Consider the following 15,652-nt stretch of genomic DNA (forward strand, 5'->3'; position numbering starts at 1 on the left):
GAAGACCGGCTCCTCAGAGATTGGGGAGCCATTTTGGAAGGTGCCCCGAGCTCTAAATAAGCTTGATGGTTCCCCCACCCATGGGCTGTGCCACCCCCTGCAGTCATGTGTATTACCCCCCCCTAAGTGAGTGCACTCCGCTGTGCGGTCGCTGAGGGCCCCTCCCCTCTCGGGCTCCCCTTCATACCTTCCTTCACCCTCCCATCCTTCATATCCTCTCTCACCCCCACCCTTTCATGGGCATGCCCCCCCCCCCCCCTCCCTCAAGCCCCGAACCATGGCAGTGCTAACCTGGGAGCTGGGTACCCTAGTACTGCCATCCTGGGCAGTGCACATGACACCCTCGTAGTACTAATTTGATGTCCTGGTAGTGCCAGGTTGTCGGGTTGGTACTGCCAAGGTGCCAGGGAGAGTGCCAAGGTACTGCCCTGACCTGTTCCTGACCATACGGTGGATCCAATGGCCTCCAAGACACCCAGAAGGGAGCCCAGAACTAATCGGCACCCAGTCAAGGCCTTGCCAGAGCGACCAATGACTCCTGCGCGTCGGAAGAATGCGCCTCACATCAGCCCTAATGACTCATTTAACTACAATTATCTGGATCACGCCATTGAGGGCGTTTCACGCCTTGCGCAATGTCCAATGAGAACCTCCCCCGCGATGCACTTGCACGCCCGGATCGACATTGGGCGTAACATGTTGGCAAAATCGCACCCATCAAATTAACAGAAAAAAGAAATGTGATTTTATTTTCCCACTAAATTCTGAAACACCCTTGAAAGAAACGTCAGAAAACCATCGGATATGGTCATGTGGTATTCGAGGCTAAGAACAGTACTTCAAAACCAATGATCATAATCAGATATTCAGCACATGGGGACTACTTCAAACTTGGCAGATGCTGCATTGTTGTCAAATAACACTGAAAGCATTACCTAAATCTCTAACAAGACAGCTATTATTAGCAATCCATAAATCTTATTTAGCACATCGTTAAGTCATTTAAATAAAATGCTTTTGGGTCACTCAGCAGCAAATGCAATATGCAATATTTCATTATTATTTTCAAAAAATACATCTGTTGATCAAGAAGGAATTTGTTCACAAAATAAAGAAACTATACGGACTTAAAAACAGGAGCACATCTTCTGAAGTGAAGGTCAGTTGCTGTATCAACAAATGTAAATCTACGCACCATTATTCATTGCTAATGGATTTTTCTTAAATTTGAAACGTGGAAGGATAAAATATGTAGCAAAATATCCAACAAATCTCACAAATGTGTAGTCTGATGTACTGTCCGGGTGCCAAAATTTCACAATAAAAAGTAGCAAAGGCAGTTCCTGAGCAGTATTGGTTATGGGCCAGGGTTTAGAGAACCCCAAAGTGTATCATGGAGTTCACCTGACCCACAACTTTTAATCGATTGTGGTATGGGGGCGCACGGCCCACTCTACAGGTGTGGTACAGCAGAAATGGAAAAATAATTTTTTAAGCAAAACAATGTTCATTCTATGAACTCAAGTTAACTTCTTAAAACATTCACGGAACATTTTAGCGACCATCAATTCAAATACAATCCCCAAAGAATACAACACTAACTAATCCTTAATAACTTCCGAAACATCCAGAAGACAAAAGAAACACCTTTTAACAGAAGCACATTAGATTTACATTCACTAGCAAGAACATTTATAATTCTGAATTCACCAAATGATCAAGAGATAGTCTTTTCATGGCAGAGAGATCAACAGTACACCTGCTCTGCCTGGCTTCAGCTCCAACACTGAAAACAAAACTAAAACTCATCCTGCAGCAAACAGCCTAAAACTAAAGTAAAAAGCTGACAGACAGCCCAGCTCCACCCACTCTGACATCACTGTAGTAATATGTGCAGCCAAACATTTCTCAAAGCGACATTCTCATGACAGTATCAATTGATATTATTGACCCACACTGCAAAGTCACAACAGTGGAAAAACCGCCCAACTCCCCCCTCTTAACATTGCTGACCATCCGATCCTAACACAATCCACCATTCTTCAAAGGTGAACCTAGATAGCAAGTATTGCTAGGATTAATTTCCAAGCTTAATCATCTCAAACCAAAATCCAAAAATGTTCACTTGCATCATGTCAAAGTTGGAACACTGTTTGATTTTTTACTCATCATTGTCCAGATGTGATGAAGCCAATTGCAACAGTCCAACCTTCTACTTTCAGTTAGTTACTTCAGCATAGGTCAAATCTGCAACCTTCTAGGCTGCATGGCTTCCTGCTGTATTACATAGAGAATTAAAAAGACCTTGCTATGAATCATAGAACTTCCAATGCAACCCGGGTTCGAATCCTGGCCAAGGTCACTGCCCATGTGGAGTTGGCATATTCTTCTCATATCTGCTTGTGTTTCACCCCCCATAACCCAAAGATGTGCAGGTTAGGTGGATTGGCCATGCTAAATTGCCCCTTAATTGGAAAAAGAATTGGGTACTCTAAGTGTAAAAAAAATGAATTTACAGTTCAAAAGGAGGCCATTCGGCCCATCAAGTCTGCTCCAGCCCTTGGAACGAGCAGCCCATTTAGGCCCACCCCTTATCTCCACCCCAACCCTGTAACCCAGCAATCCCACCCAACCTTTTTGGACATTAAGGGCAATTTAGCATGGCCAATCCACCTAACCTGCACGTCTTTGGACCATGGGGGTAAATCGGAGCACCCGGAGGAAACCCACGCAGACACGGGGAGAATGTGCAAACTCCACACAAACAGTGACCCAACCCGGGAATGGAACCTGGGACCCTGAAGGTGTGAAGCAACAGTGCTAACCAATGTGCTACCGTGCTGCCCAAACAGATGGGTAACCTGGCAGAGCAGGAACTGGAAGGTGAGGAAGAATCACCCATGCAGCAAGCATTATTGACGGAGAAGCCCCCAGTGTAAGATGCCTCCCAATCAATGCCAGAGCTGTGTATTTCTTAAACCTATAATCCACAAATTTACCTTCATAATATTACCTCAACCTGGACTTTCCTGCAGAGCTCTTCAATCCATTCCCATTATCTGTTCCGCTCCTGCCTTGTTTTAACCACCGGCCCATAAACGATTCAGCACTGTGTCCAGATAAGTGCAATTCCTTTCTTGAATTAATATTGCATTATTTAATCTTGCTTGTTTAATTATTAGTTTAGTTCCAAGAAAGTTGGTGAATTGTGTGCAACATGTAAACTACTTAACCTTGCAAATGAACGAAGCAATTCCCTTACAAAAGAACTGAACATGATTTCTGGCTGCAGAGATTTCTTACCAATCAGGCACAAGGTTAAAATAAACAAAATAATGCTGATGCTGTAATCAGAATCAAAAACAGAGAATGCTGGAAAACTCAGCATCCAAAGGGAGAGAGAACAGAGTTAACGGTTCGAGTCCTTTACACTCTCTGTCAGGAACGAAAGAGAAAATGCTGGAAAATCTCAGCAAGTCTGGCAGCATCTGTAGGGAGAGAAAAGAGCTAACGTTTCGAGTCCGATGACTCTCCATCAGAACTGAAACAAAGGGAAAATGTATTAAACTGTGGCAGGGAGAGATTGTGGCAAAGATGTGGTTAACTTAAGAACAAGAGACAGATGGATGTGTGGTGTTTGTGTGTTTATGTGAGTGTGTGGGGGGGCAGTTTATGTGATTTTTGCACAAAGAATATATAGAACAAGAACAGTACAGCACAGAACAGGCCCTTTGGCCCTCGATGTTGTGCCGAGCAATGATCACCCTACTCAACCCCACGTATCCACCCTATACCCGTAACCCAACAAACCCCCCCCACCAACCTTACTTTTTAAGGACACTACGGGCAATTTAGCATGGCCAATCCACTTAACCCGCACATATTTGGACTGTGGGAGGAAACCGGAGCACCCGGAGGAAATCCACGCACACACGAGGAGGACGTGCAGACTCCGCACAGACAGTGACCCAGCCGGGAACCGAACCTGGGACCCTGGAGCTGTGAAGCATTTATGCTAACCACCATGCTACTGTGCTGCCCCGTGCTGTATGGGATATAACAAAAATAAATGGGGTTAACATAGAGGAGAAAGGTCACAGCATAAAGTTGCTGAACTCAGTGTTGAGTCCTGAGGGCTGTGACGTGCCTCATCAGAAGATGATATACTGCTCCTCCGTCTTGCCCCACATATCTGTCCTTGGCCTGCTGCAATGCTCCAGTGAAGCCCAGCGAAAGCTGGAGGATCAGCACCTCATCTTAACATTCATTCTCTCCACCACTGATGCATAATGGCATCTCCAAGATGCACTGCAGCAACTTGACAAGGATCCGTCGACAGAACCGTCTCAATCCACAACCTCTACCACCTAGAAGAATAGGTGCTGCTAGTGGGTGGGAACATCACCACCTGCAAGTTCCCCTCCAGGTAACAGGCCAGCCTGACTTGGAAATATATCACTAATCCTTTACTGTCGCTGTGTCAAACTCCTGGAACTCCCTCCAGGGTGTACCAATGCCACACGAATGCAATGGTTCAAGAAGGCGGTTCATCACCGCCTTCTCAAGGGTAATTAACAATGAGCAATAGAAATACTGACCTAGCCAGCAATGCCCATACCCCGTGCTTGAGTAAAGAAAATCCTGTTCTCAAGTCTGTAATATTTACCAGCCACTATATGCAAACAGTCTACAACAGTCTGTCTCTGAAGGTCAATGTTGCACTACATGTGCATTGATAGGTTGTAAACAATAGCATTTTTCCAGTATGTTGGTGACACTTTGATAAAGCATGTTTTCAGTATAGCAACCACAAGTAACTTGATAGAATAATGAGGAAACTATGCTTTACCCCGTGCTCTCACTGTTCCTTCGCTTGGATTCAAAATAAGGTAGATATTATTTACTTCCAGGCTTATCGCTTCACCGAGAGGGTAAGTGGAGTTAGTTTCTCATTGATGAAATGCACTTCGACACCAGCAACAAGAATGACATTCAGAGGGTGGATTTTCAGATGGCAGCTGGCTGTTCTTGGCTAAAGTATATTCTCAATTTGCAGTTTGGCTGTTCAACTTTGTAAGTGCTATCGCATTTAATGGGGCCTATTGATAACACTTTACTGCTGCTATTGTCACAAATCGTATCACAATGAGGAGTAGATCTGCTTGGACTGTGTGCAAGCAAACATTTGATTCCTGAAATTCTATGCAACTCTCACTGTTGTCCTGCCATCATTTCAAAAGGAGGAGAGCAGAAATCTCAAGAACGATAGAAAGTAAGAGCAGGAGGAGGTCATTCGGCCCTTTGAGCCTGCTCCGTCATTCAATGTGATCATGGCTGATCATTCAAGAGAATTGGTGTTGCATGACTGTTTTCAACACTTACCTCTTCACTGGGGTTTTCACCAGTCTTCTACCAGAGTTACAGCAAGAAATTGGCAGAGGCCCCATGTTTTTGAAATCCTGCAGTGCAGGAGGAGGCCATTTGGCCCATCGAGTCTGCACCGACCCTCTGAAAGATCACCCAAACTAGGCCAACTCCCCTGCCCTATCACTGTAACCCTGGACGCTAAGGCAATTTATATTGGCAATGGTTTTTGCATAAATGGTGGCACAGTGCTTTGCACTGCTTCCTTACATGCCAGGGTCCCGGGGTTCAGTTCTGGCCTTGGGTAACTGTGTGGAGTTTGCATTTTCTCTCAGTGTTTGCGTGGGCTTCCTCCTGGTGCTCTGGTTTCCTCCCACAGCCCAAGAATATGCAGGTTATGTGAATTGGCCATGCTAAATTGCCCCTTAGCGTCCAGGATTACGGTGATAGGGCAGGGGAGTTGGCCTAGTTGGGGTGATCTTTCAGAGGATCGGTGCAGACTCGATGGGCCAAATGGCCTCCTTTTGCACTGAAGGAATTCTATGAATAAAGGGTTCTGTTCTTAGACTTTACTTCCCCTTCAAATTAACTGACCCTATCTCCGACAGTTGGTGAAATTGTTGTTTTTAGTTCACTCTTTCTGTGTTAAACCTCTATTGAAACTCATGGAGTGGTGTTAACAACACTCAAAATGCCTCTAAATTCTGGATGGTAATTCTTTGTCAGCTGGTAGTTTACCAGTATAATTAAACACACTCTGAATATATATCCTGACTCTGTTAAAGATCATGAGATTAAACAAGGCATCCATTGTTGAGCTCGGTGAACCTCATTCAGCATTTGATCACGCTCTCATTTCCACTTGTTAAAATCACCAGTACTTGCTGTAACACTATGTTTCCATATATTGTAAATGAATGAAAGGAATAATTACACTTAAAATTAGCATAGATACATTTCACAATGTGGCTGGCCCAGAGGGAAAGGGGGGTAACAGGACTGATCTTTAATGGAAGTTGATGAGTTCCAACAAAGATAGTCCCTGACATGCTGTAACATCATTAATATTCTGTGAGGTATTGTGAATTTACATATCATTCTGCATCACTGCACCAGATTATACAAAACGAAGCTAATGATAAGCCTGGCCTTAAATTTATTATCTGAATTCACTCTTGTGAGTTACGTACTCAACTCTTGCAATTAGCGGTTTTAATTTGTCTGCCAAGAGTACAGAATGGTAAAGAAAGAAAGAATTTGCATTCATATAGCATTTTATGATGCCCTCAAGACATTGCAATATGCATTACAACCATTGAATTACTCTGGAAGATAATCACTTAATAGGTTAACAAATGGGACAGCCAAATTGCACATAGCTGAGGTCCCATGAACTGTAAATCAACAGTTAGCTCGTTGATCTATTTATTTTCTGTAATATTGGTTTGAGGGAAATTGCTGATTTGGAAACTAGGGGAACTTCTTGATCTTCTTCAAATACTGTGGCTAAGAGTGCTCCGGCCGTTGGGATTTTCTGTTCCTGCCGGCAGCGCACGCGCCCACCCACAGGTTTCCCGGCGGTGGGGGACGTCTTCAACGGGAAGTCCCGCTGTCAGCGGCGGGAACAGGGAATCCCGCTGCCAACAAACAGCGCGCCGCCAAGAAACACGCGTCTGGGGAATCGGAGAATCCAGCCCTGTATTGCTCTGGGATCTTTCATGCCCAAGTTAACCAACATCTCATTCAAAAATAAACCACAGTAATGTTGCACTTAATTAGTACCGTAGGAGACAGTCATCTTTAGATTCTGTACTCCCATCCTATTTTGGTGCCTGAATCTCAATGAACTATATAATAGACAATAGAATGCCTTCACCAGAGACCTGAACTAACGTGTAGGCCTGGAATGATATTGCAATATTCCAAAATCCAAACTAGGTATCGTATGAAAATTAAGATTTTAGACATGGTTCTAAGATGCTCATTTATTGGTTTGTGGAATGTGGTATTTAATAGTTTAAAAAATCAAATAATTGCTTACTTACTTGAATAAACTCAATCACACAGTTGAGATCAAATAGGGCTAGCCTTGGAGCAATGATTGCAAGTTACAGATATGTCAATAGTGAGATACAATAAATACACTTTAAGGAAAAGTAACTAACTTACAAGTCTTAAGTCAACTGTACTGAATCGCGCTTGTTATTGCATTGCTCTGGCGGTTCGGCATTCAGTTTATATGCATAACATGTTATGATTGCATTATATTTATTTTAAAATAACTGAGTGCGTGACAATCTCTGCATGCCTTTTTTTTACACTAAATTGCACAAATCAGGTTATTAATATGCGATGGACATTAGAGAGAAATTAAGCAGCAATGCTAATCAGTGGCTACATGGGCACCACGGTGCACTCTAGACCGCATGCCTGGCGATTCAATTTGCAACAACTGCTGCAGACTCAGCCAAATTAACGTTTGTTCTGTGAAAGGCAACACATCCATTACTCACTGAGGCTCAGCTCGTTGTTGTATTCTGTGCACATTCCTTGATTTTTAGTTCAGCACTTTTGATGCCAATCCATTATTCTCATTCTTACCACACATACAAACCACCAGTCTTTAGATTAAAACAGTATATGAACCTCCCAGGCAGCTAAGCCCAACCACTCTCTATATTGCCCTTAATTAGATGTCATGACATTTTTCAATGTCGGTTTAGATACATCCAGGTGATTACAATTTGAAATTGCCATCCACCAATCATCCAAGCTATTTGGTGATAGATGACGCAAGAGTTTTCTCCAGCCTTATGCAAAACTCCTTCAATAATTCCAACTTGGATTCAGGATTGCATTTCACAGACCTTCTTTTAAAGTCACTGTTCGGTCCTTAGAAATGTGTGGAGAAGACATTTTCATAAGTGACTTGACAGATCGTCTTGTAATGCATGTGGAGAACTTGTTCGATTTATAGTGGAATAGTAATATTTATCCCAGTTCAGAATTCGTCAGGAGTGCCAACAATCGGTTTCACACCAGCGTGATTTCCCTCGCAGGATCTCCATTTTTGCCCCCCATGGCAGACCAAGAATCCTGCAGGAGGTCAGCATGAAGCTGATTTGCAACATGCTGATGGGATGCAGATTCCCTACAGCTGGTTCGCTGCAACACCAACAGGAAACCACTCCAGTCCAGAGCATGTCTGGAACAACGTAACATGGAGAAGTCAGGACTTACCTGAAGAATGCCTGGGGATGTCTCTGGAGTTTGAAATGGAGGCCACAAGAAATTCTGGATCTGGGACATTTCAGGATCCTGGGACATTACAGCAGTGTGTGCGTGTGTGGGGAGGGGGGGGGGGTTAATCTTCTGGGTGGATCTTCCAGCTTCAGCCATCTCTCATCAAAGGTGGGTCAGTGATGTTGGCCATCTTTTAAACATGGCATCCAGATATGACAGCAGGACATGCACAACTAAGCCCGCCCCACCATGGAATACGGCTTGAAACCCCCCCTCCCGGATGCATAATTAATGAGGTCAGGGCTGGAAGATATGGCATGGTTTCCCATCAGCTCCGCAGTGGGAAACGATCTCCGTCCTTGTCCTCCATGGGAAACAAATAATCCCTCCGAAGAACAAAATTTACAGGGCATAATACCTCTTTCTCCTCTCCCAAAATATTTGGCCAGCTCAATTTTTAATCTGTATACTTGTACAGAAATCAACAACACATGGAGTAGGGTGATCATGGCTCGGCACAACATTGAGGGCCGAAGGGCCTGTTCTGTGCTGTACTGTTCTATGTTCTATTAGAAGCAGCAGCTGAGGGCTGAATGTAATAACAATTCACATTTATACAGCATCCCCTCACATACAAATATACTAATTAGGAGTAGGAGTAGTCCATTTGGTTTACTGAGATTACTGAACGATTTGATAAGATCATGGCTAGTCTGATTGTGGCCTCAATTACTTTCCTGTCTTCTCCATACAACCTTTGACTCACTTGCCAATCACGAATCTAAATAACTCTGCCTTCAAAATGGTGAATGACCCGGCCTCCACCACTCTCCAGAAAGAGAATTCCACAGACTAATCACGCTCGAGAGAAAAATATTCTCCTCATCTCTGTCTTGAATAGAGACCTTTATTTTTAGGCTGGATCACCTAGTTCCAGTCTCTCTCACAAGGAGAAGCATCCTTTCAGCTTCTATCCTGTCGTGTCGTCCCAGGATCTTGTGGGTGAGATTCTCCCAACGGGTGGCGAAGTGCCGACGCCGGAGTAAAAACCGGAGTGTTTTACTCCGGCGTCGGCGCCCGTTCCCAGACCCCTATTCAAGGGCAGCACAGTAGCACAAGTGATTAGCACTGTGGTTTCCACAACGCCAGGGTCTCAGGTTCGATTCCCGGCTGGGTCACTGTCTGTGCGGAGCCTGCACGTTCTCCCCGTGTCTGCGTGGGTTTCCTCCGGGTGCTCCGGTTTCCTCCCACAGTCCAAAGACATGCAGGTTAGGTGGATTGGCCATGCTAAATTGCCCTTAGTGACCAAAAAAGAGTTAGGAGGGGTTATTGGGTTACGGGTGGAAGTGAGGGCTTAAGTGGGTCGGTCCAGACTCGATGGGCCGAATGGCCTCCTTCTGCACTATATCTTCTATGTCCTATGTATGTTCTATTCTGGGGTCTCCATGGGGTTGGCAGGCGTGTGGCACGTTTGCGTGGACGGAGCCACGGCGCGGCGTGGGGTCTGCACCTTGGGTCCCGCGCATGCGCAGTTGGGTCAGCTCAATCCTGCGCATTCGCAGTTGGGCCGCACCATCCGGCGCATGCGCGGGGAACCTCTTACGCGCGCCGGCTCCGACCCAGCATGGGATCGATGTTCAGGTGCCGCCCACGCCGGTAAGTAGGGGGGGGTGGAGGAGAGAGGCTGGCCCGCCGATTGGGACGCCCCCCCCCGACTGTTCTCGCAGAGTTCCCGCCGGCAGCGACCAGGGGTGAACAGCGCCGGCGGGACTCTGTCGTGTCGGAGTGGCCACTCGGCCCATCCGAGCTGGAGAGTCGGCGGCCCCGCCGATTCCAGTGGTGGCTGGCACAGCGCCAAACGCACCAGCGCAAATGGCGCCAATTCTCCGCACCTCGGAGAATTGCGCACCGGCGTCGGGTCTTCATGACGCGGTTGCTCCGATTCTCCGGCCCGGCGCGGGGCTCGGGGGTTCTCCTCCATTTGCCACTGGTAGCAGAATTCCCAATGCCAAAGAATCTCACGTCGGGTAAAAAACAGGATCATTTACGATGTTCTGGTCACCAGCTAGCAGTGGTATCAAGGTTCAAGCCCCACACCTGCGGGTGGATGCAAATGGGTCATCTGAATGCAGTCGCATCCGATTAACAGGCTGGACACAGGATTCTCCATGATGCTCCAGCCCTCTGGGCCGGCATTCACGTGGGTGTGGATTGGTCCACGTCTTTGCCAGCTTGACCCTGACATGGTGGACCAAGGGGATAAATATTTAACGTGGGTGCCCCCAAAGTCCAATGGAGGACCGCCGAATGTCCATTGGAGCGTCCCTCCCAATGCAAATCCTGCCCACCCCATCCCCAGCTCCCCTATCAGACCCTACCTCATACCCCCACCAGAGACCTCCACCAGAAACAGCCATCAGAGACCCTCTCATCAGCCCCTCCATCAGACACCCCCAACGAATGCCATATCAGAGACCCCCCCCCTCATGGCAGACACCACCCCCATCAGAGATCTCACCCATTTTGGAGGCCTGATAAGGGGGTCATGAGAGCAACTAGTTCTGGAGCACAAATCTTCAGTACAATAATCCCAAGATATTGTCTGGGCTCATAGCATTTGCAGTATTCAGTGCCTTCAGCTGCTTCTTGATATCATTTGTTCGGTTATCAAACACTTTGCAGGGACGATAGTGACGTTTAAGGGACATCTTGACAAATACATGAATGGGATGGGAATAGAGGGATACGGACCCAGGAAGTGTGGAAGATTTTAGTTTAGATGGGCAGCATGGTCGGCGCAGGCGTGGAGGGACGAAGGGCCTGGGCGCAATTCTCCCAACCCCGCGCCGGGCCAGAGAATCACCGCAACCGCGCCACCCAGCCCCGACACCGGCGCGCTATTCTCCAGGGTGCGGAGAATTGGCGCCATTTGCGCCGGCGCGTTTGGCATGGCGCCAGTCACTGGCCGCTGTACGAGACCGGGCCGCCGATTCTCCAGCCCGGATGGGCAGAGCAGCCGCGTGGAAAAAGCAGAGTCCCACCGGCGCCATCCACATCTGGTCGTTGCGCGAACGGTCGGGGGGCAGCCTGTTGGGGGGGGGGGCGGAAGGGTGGCTCCCTCCGATGGGATCTGGCCCGTGATCGTGGCCCTACAATCGGCGGGCTGTCCTCTCCCCCCTCCTGGGCCTACTTTGTTGCACATCCAGCCCCAGAACCCCGGGCCATGTTGCGGCGCGTTCCGTAAAGCCACTGCGCATGCGTGGGTTGGCGCCGCCCCCTGTGTGCGCCAGGACGTGAGGCTGCAGTGACGTGAACCGCTCCAGCGCTGTGAATAGAATCGCTAGTGCCTGCGCCCGTTTCACGCCGTCGTGAAACGCAACGGCGGTCACGACGGCATGGACACTCTGTCCCGCGATCGGAGAATCGCGCCCCCTGTCTCTGTGCTGTACTTTTCTTTGTTCTTTGTTCCTAGTTATAGGATCCATATGTACATAGAATTTGAAATTAAGAAAATCTCTTCATAATAGTAGGTTTGTATGATCAAAGCACAGCCAAATGCATTAATATGTCCAATAAAATGCAGCACGGTAGCACAGTGGTTAGTTAGCACAGTTGCTTCACAATTCCAGGGTCCCAGGTTCGATTCCCGGCTTGGTCACTGTCTCTGTGGAGTCTGCACTTTCTCCCTGTGTCTGCGTGGGTTTCCTCCGGGTACTCCGGTTTTCTCCCACAGCCCAAAGATGTGCAGGTTAGGTGGATCGGCCATGCTAAATTGCCCTTCGTGTCCAAATATGTTAGGTGGTGTTACTGGGTTAGGGGGATAGGGTGGGGGTGTGGACTTAGGTAGGGTGCTCTTTCCAAGGGCCCTTAGTGTCCAAAAAACGGTTAGGTAGGGTTACGTTGATAGGGCGGAGGTGTGGGGATAGGTTGGAGGTATGGGCTTAGGTAGGTTGCTCTTTCCAATGGCTGGTGCAGACACGAAGGGCCGAATGGCCTCCTTCTGCACTGTAAATTCTATGATTCTATGATAAGGAAATTGGACTTCCAAAGTTCTGCTTGAATTTATTGTGTTCAATGAAATATTTATTGGCATAACATTCACAAAAAAACATCATTCTAAGGCAGGATGTAAAGTGTAAGATTTCCATTTAGTGCCTGCTCAGTAAACATGAAAGTATGTCACCTGAATCAAGTGTTCATTCAACATTTATATTAAAAATGGGATTTTCCTTCCTTTCTCAGATGATGAATGGTTGCAAAGATATTTCTATAACATAATACATTGCATGATTGCACAATATTCTGGCAAACCCAAAATGTGAAAAGGGTTAAATTGAATGAAAACAACAAAATCTATTAGATGGAAAAAGTGCAATGAGCAGGTCCTAACCTCACAACCAAACACGTCGGTCTTTACTGTCATCCTTTTTTTTTTCAAATGCAAGTTTCAAAAGGAATGCTGTGAATGCTTTATATTCAAACCTGAAGGAGGAATATTCAATAATCATAAGTCTTTGACCGAATGTGTGGTTGGTTTGCCTGACTCAGACTTTGACTGCTGGATTTAGAACATTCTGATGGGATTTCTGTCAAAGGGTTAACAGTGCACGACTAGACCCAGGTGACATTTAAAAACCTCAATATCAGAATGTATCAAGTGTGCCCTTGAATATATTTCAGCTGGTTTAGTTCATTATGTCGTATCATGAAAAACAATGGGAATTTTGGCCCTGCAGTATAATGTTCCAGAGTGATCTGTGACAAAGACTCTATGGCCTGAGTTCAAATATCAGTTCAGAGTGGTGGAAATTCCAAAATGCAGCAATTTTATGAATGAGGCTGTATTAAAGTAGCGATTGAAGACGGGCCGCCAAAAATAAATGAATTCTCCTCGGTTGGATAGCCACAGAGTAGTCCACAGAAATGGCGATGATCACCTGGCTGACCTAGCACAGGACTGTTGAATTAGAGCAGTAGCGGACGGGATCCTTAATTGGACATTGCCTGGGGTCACAAATTGGCCGCAAATAAACAATGTGCAGGGATATGAAAATAAACAATGTGCAGGGATATGAAAATAAACAATGTGCAGGGATATGGGGAGAAGGTGGGGGCGGGGGGTGTGTGGGCTTGCCCTCTTCAATGGCCTCCAGTACACCTTGGTCCCCTGCCTCAGAGTTCTCCATCAATACCTCCGTCACTCTCCCATCCCCCTCCCCATCCACACTTCCTGGGCTCCAGGCTTGGGCTGTTTGAAGCCCCAGACCCAGCCATTGCCAATACTGGTGTTTCTGGGCCCATCTTATAGCCCAGCTGTTCTCTGGGGCAAGGCCTCCTCCTGAGAGAGGGTCGAGGGTGCGGGAAGTTCCATCTCCAGACAATTGACGCTCCTTGGAGTGTTTTGTGGCTTTGGGCCAACTGGTACTGTGGCGATGCATTATCATTTGATTCTTCAGGTGGCAGGGCAAGAAGCCCACCCGTCCAGACAATCCTGCCCCGAGTGAGATTTAAGATATAGGCAGCAGAATCTTGAACAAGCTCAAATTCTTAACGAGTAGAGTTAGGGAGACCAGGTAGGATTGCATTGGCATAGTGAAGTCCAGAGACAACAGATATGTGGATGAGGGTTTCACTTCACAATACTTAGGTCAAAGAAATGTCCGCTAGTTCAATACTGGATGTCAGATAATCAGGGTGACTGATGAGAGACAATGAAGGGATCAACAGAAGTGGCAATGAGGTAGAGTTGTGCATATGTGGAAGCTGATACTGTGTCTTCAGACGATAAATCAACAGGCAGCGTGTAGATGAGAAATAGAAGAGGGCCAAGAATTGATCCCGAAGAGAGACTAGAGGCAATGGTGCAGTAGCGGAACAGGAGCCAGTTTTGCCCACCGTTGCTTACACAGCATGACCAGACTGGTTGAGTAATTGACTGATACAACAAAATGAGCAGAGCCTGCTCCAGCTTTAGTTCAGAATGGTCTAGGGCTGCATTCCAGCTTGTATTGTGCCTATCTCCTGTCTCAATGTTTGCAAATTTGAACAATGTGCTGGGTGGTATTTAGATACTTAACCTATGTGCAGTATGATTGGTGCAACATTACTGTATCAACATTACTGAGGGGCCTCACGGTAGCATGGTGGTTAGCATCACTGCTTCACAGCTCCAGGGTCCCAGGTTCGATTCCCGGCTGGGTCACTGTCTGTGTGGAGTCTGCACGTCCTCCCTGTGTGTGCGTGGGTTTCCTCCGGGTGCTCCGGTTTCCTCCCACAGTCCAAAGATGTGCGGGTTAGGTGGATTGGCCATGCTAAATTGCCCGTAGTGTAAGGTTAATGGGGGGATTGTTAGGTTACGGGTATACAGGTTACGTGGGTTTAAGTAGGGTGATCATTGCTCGGCACAACATCGAGGGCCGAAGGGCCTGTTCTGTGCTGTACTGTTCTAAGTTCTAAGTTCTAAAAGCTCCCATTCTGTTTGATAACATATACGGAAGGTCTAAGCCAATACTGAACCAAGTCACTTTGCAATATCTCATGGGCTTTCATGTTTTTAAAAATTCATTCATGGGATGTGGCATCGCTGGCTGGGCTAGCATTTATTGACGATCCCTAATCGTCCTTGAACTGAATGGCTTGCTCGGACACTGCAGAGGGCCTCCAAGGCATGCGCGGGCCGGGATGCCCCTCAGCCGCCCCGCGAAGTGATACAGCGGGGCGGCGGAAGGACAAAGAGTGCGCGGGAATCGGACCCGCTGCCCGCGATTGGTGCCCACCGATCGCGGGCCCATGGCACCCTTGGCACGGCCGTGGTACAGCCGTGCCAATCGGTGCCATGGTTTTCAAAATCGGGACTTTACGGCCGTGTTTACGAACGGCCAGACCAGGTGTGTTTGCCGTTCGTAAAAACAGCCGTAAAGGGCTTGGACTTCGGCCCATCGGCCAGCTGAGAATCGCTGCTGCCCGTAAAAAAACGGCGGCAGCGATTCGTGTTGGGAGTCGGGCGTGGGGGGGGGGGGGGGGGGGGGGAGAATAGCGGGAGGGC

The 15,652-nt window shown here is 47.2% G+C and overlaps 1 protein-coding gene across 3 annotated transcripts in view; it reads right to left on the reverse strand.

Moving 5' to 3' along the window:
* The window catches only part of cdh13 (cadherin 13, H-cadherin (heart)), a 1,126,050-nt gene that overhangs the window by 387,042 nt on the left and 723,356 nt on the right, over nt 1-15,652 (reverse strand). The window contains exon 1 of one of the 3 annotated variants that reach the window (XM_038806331.1): nt 7,878-7,952. The exons of the other annotated variants lie outside the window; for them this stretch is intronic. Within the exon in view, the coding sequence (XP_038662259.1) occupies nt 7,878-7,911 (34 nt within the window). The 5' untranslated portion in view covers nt 7,912-7,952. Of the gene's footprint in view, nt 1-7,877; nt 7,953-15,652 lie in introns of those variants that run through there. 3 annotated transcript variants of the gene reach the window in all.

Source organism: Scyliorhinus canicula, chromosome 9 (assembly GCF_902713615.1).
Source record: "Scyliorhinus canicula chromosome 9, sScyCan1.1, whole genome shotgun sequence".
In the NCBI taxonomy this organism is placed as follows: Eukaryota; Metazoa; Chordata; class Chondrichthyes; order Carcharhiniformes; family Scyliorhinidae; genus Scyliorhinus; species Scyliorhinus canicula.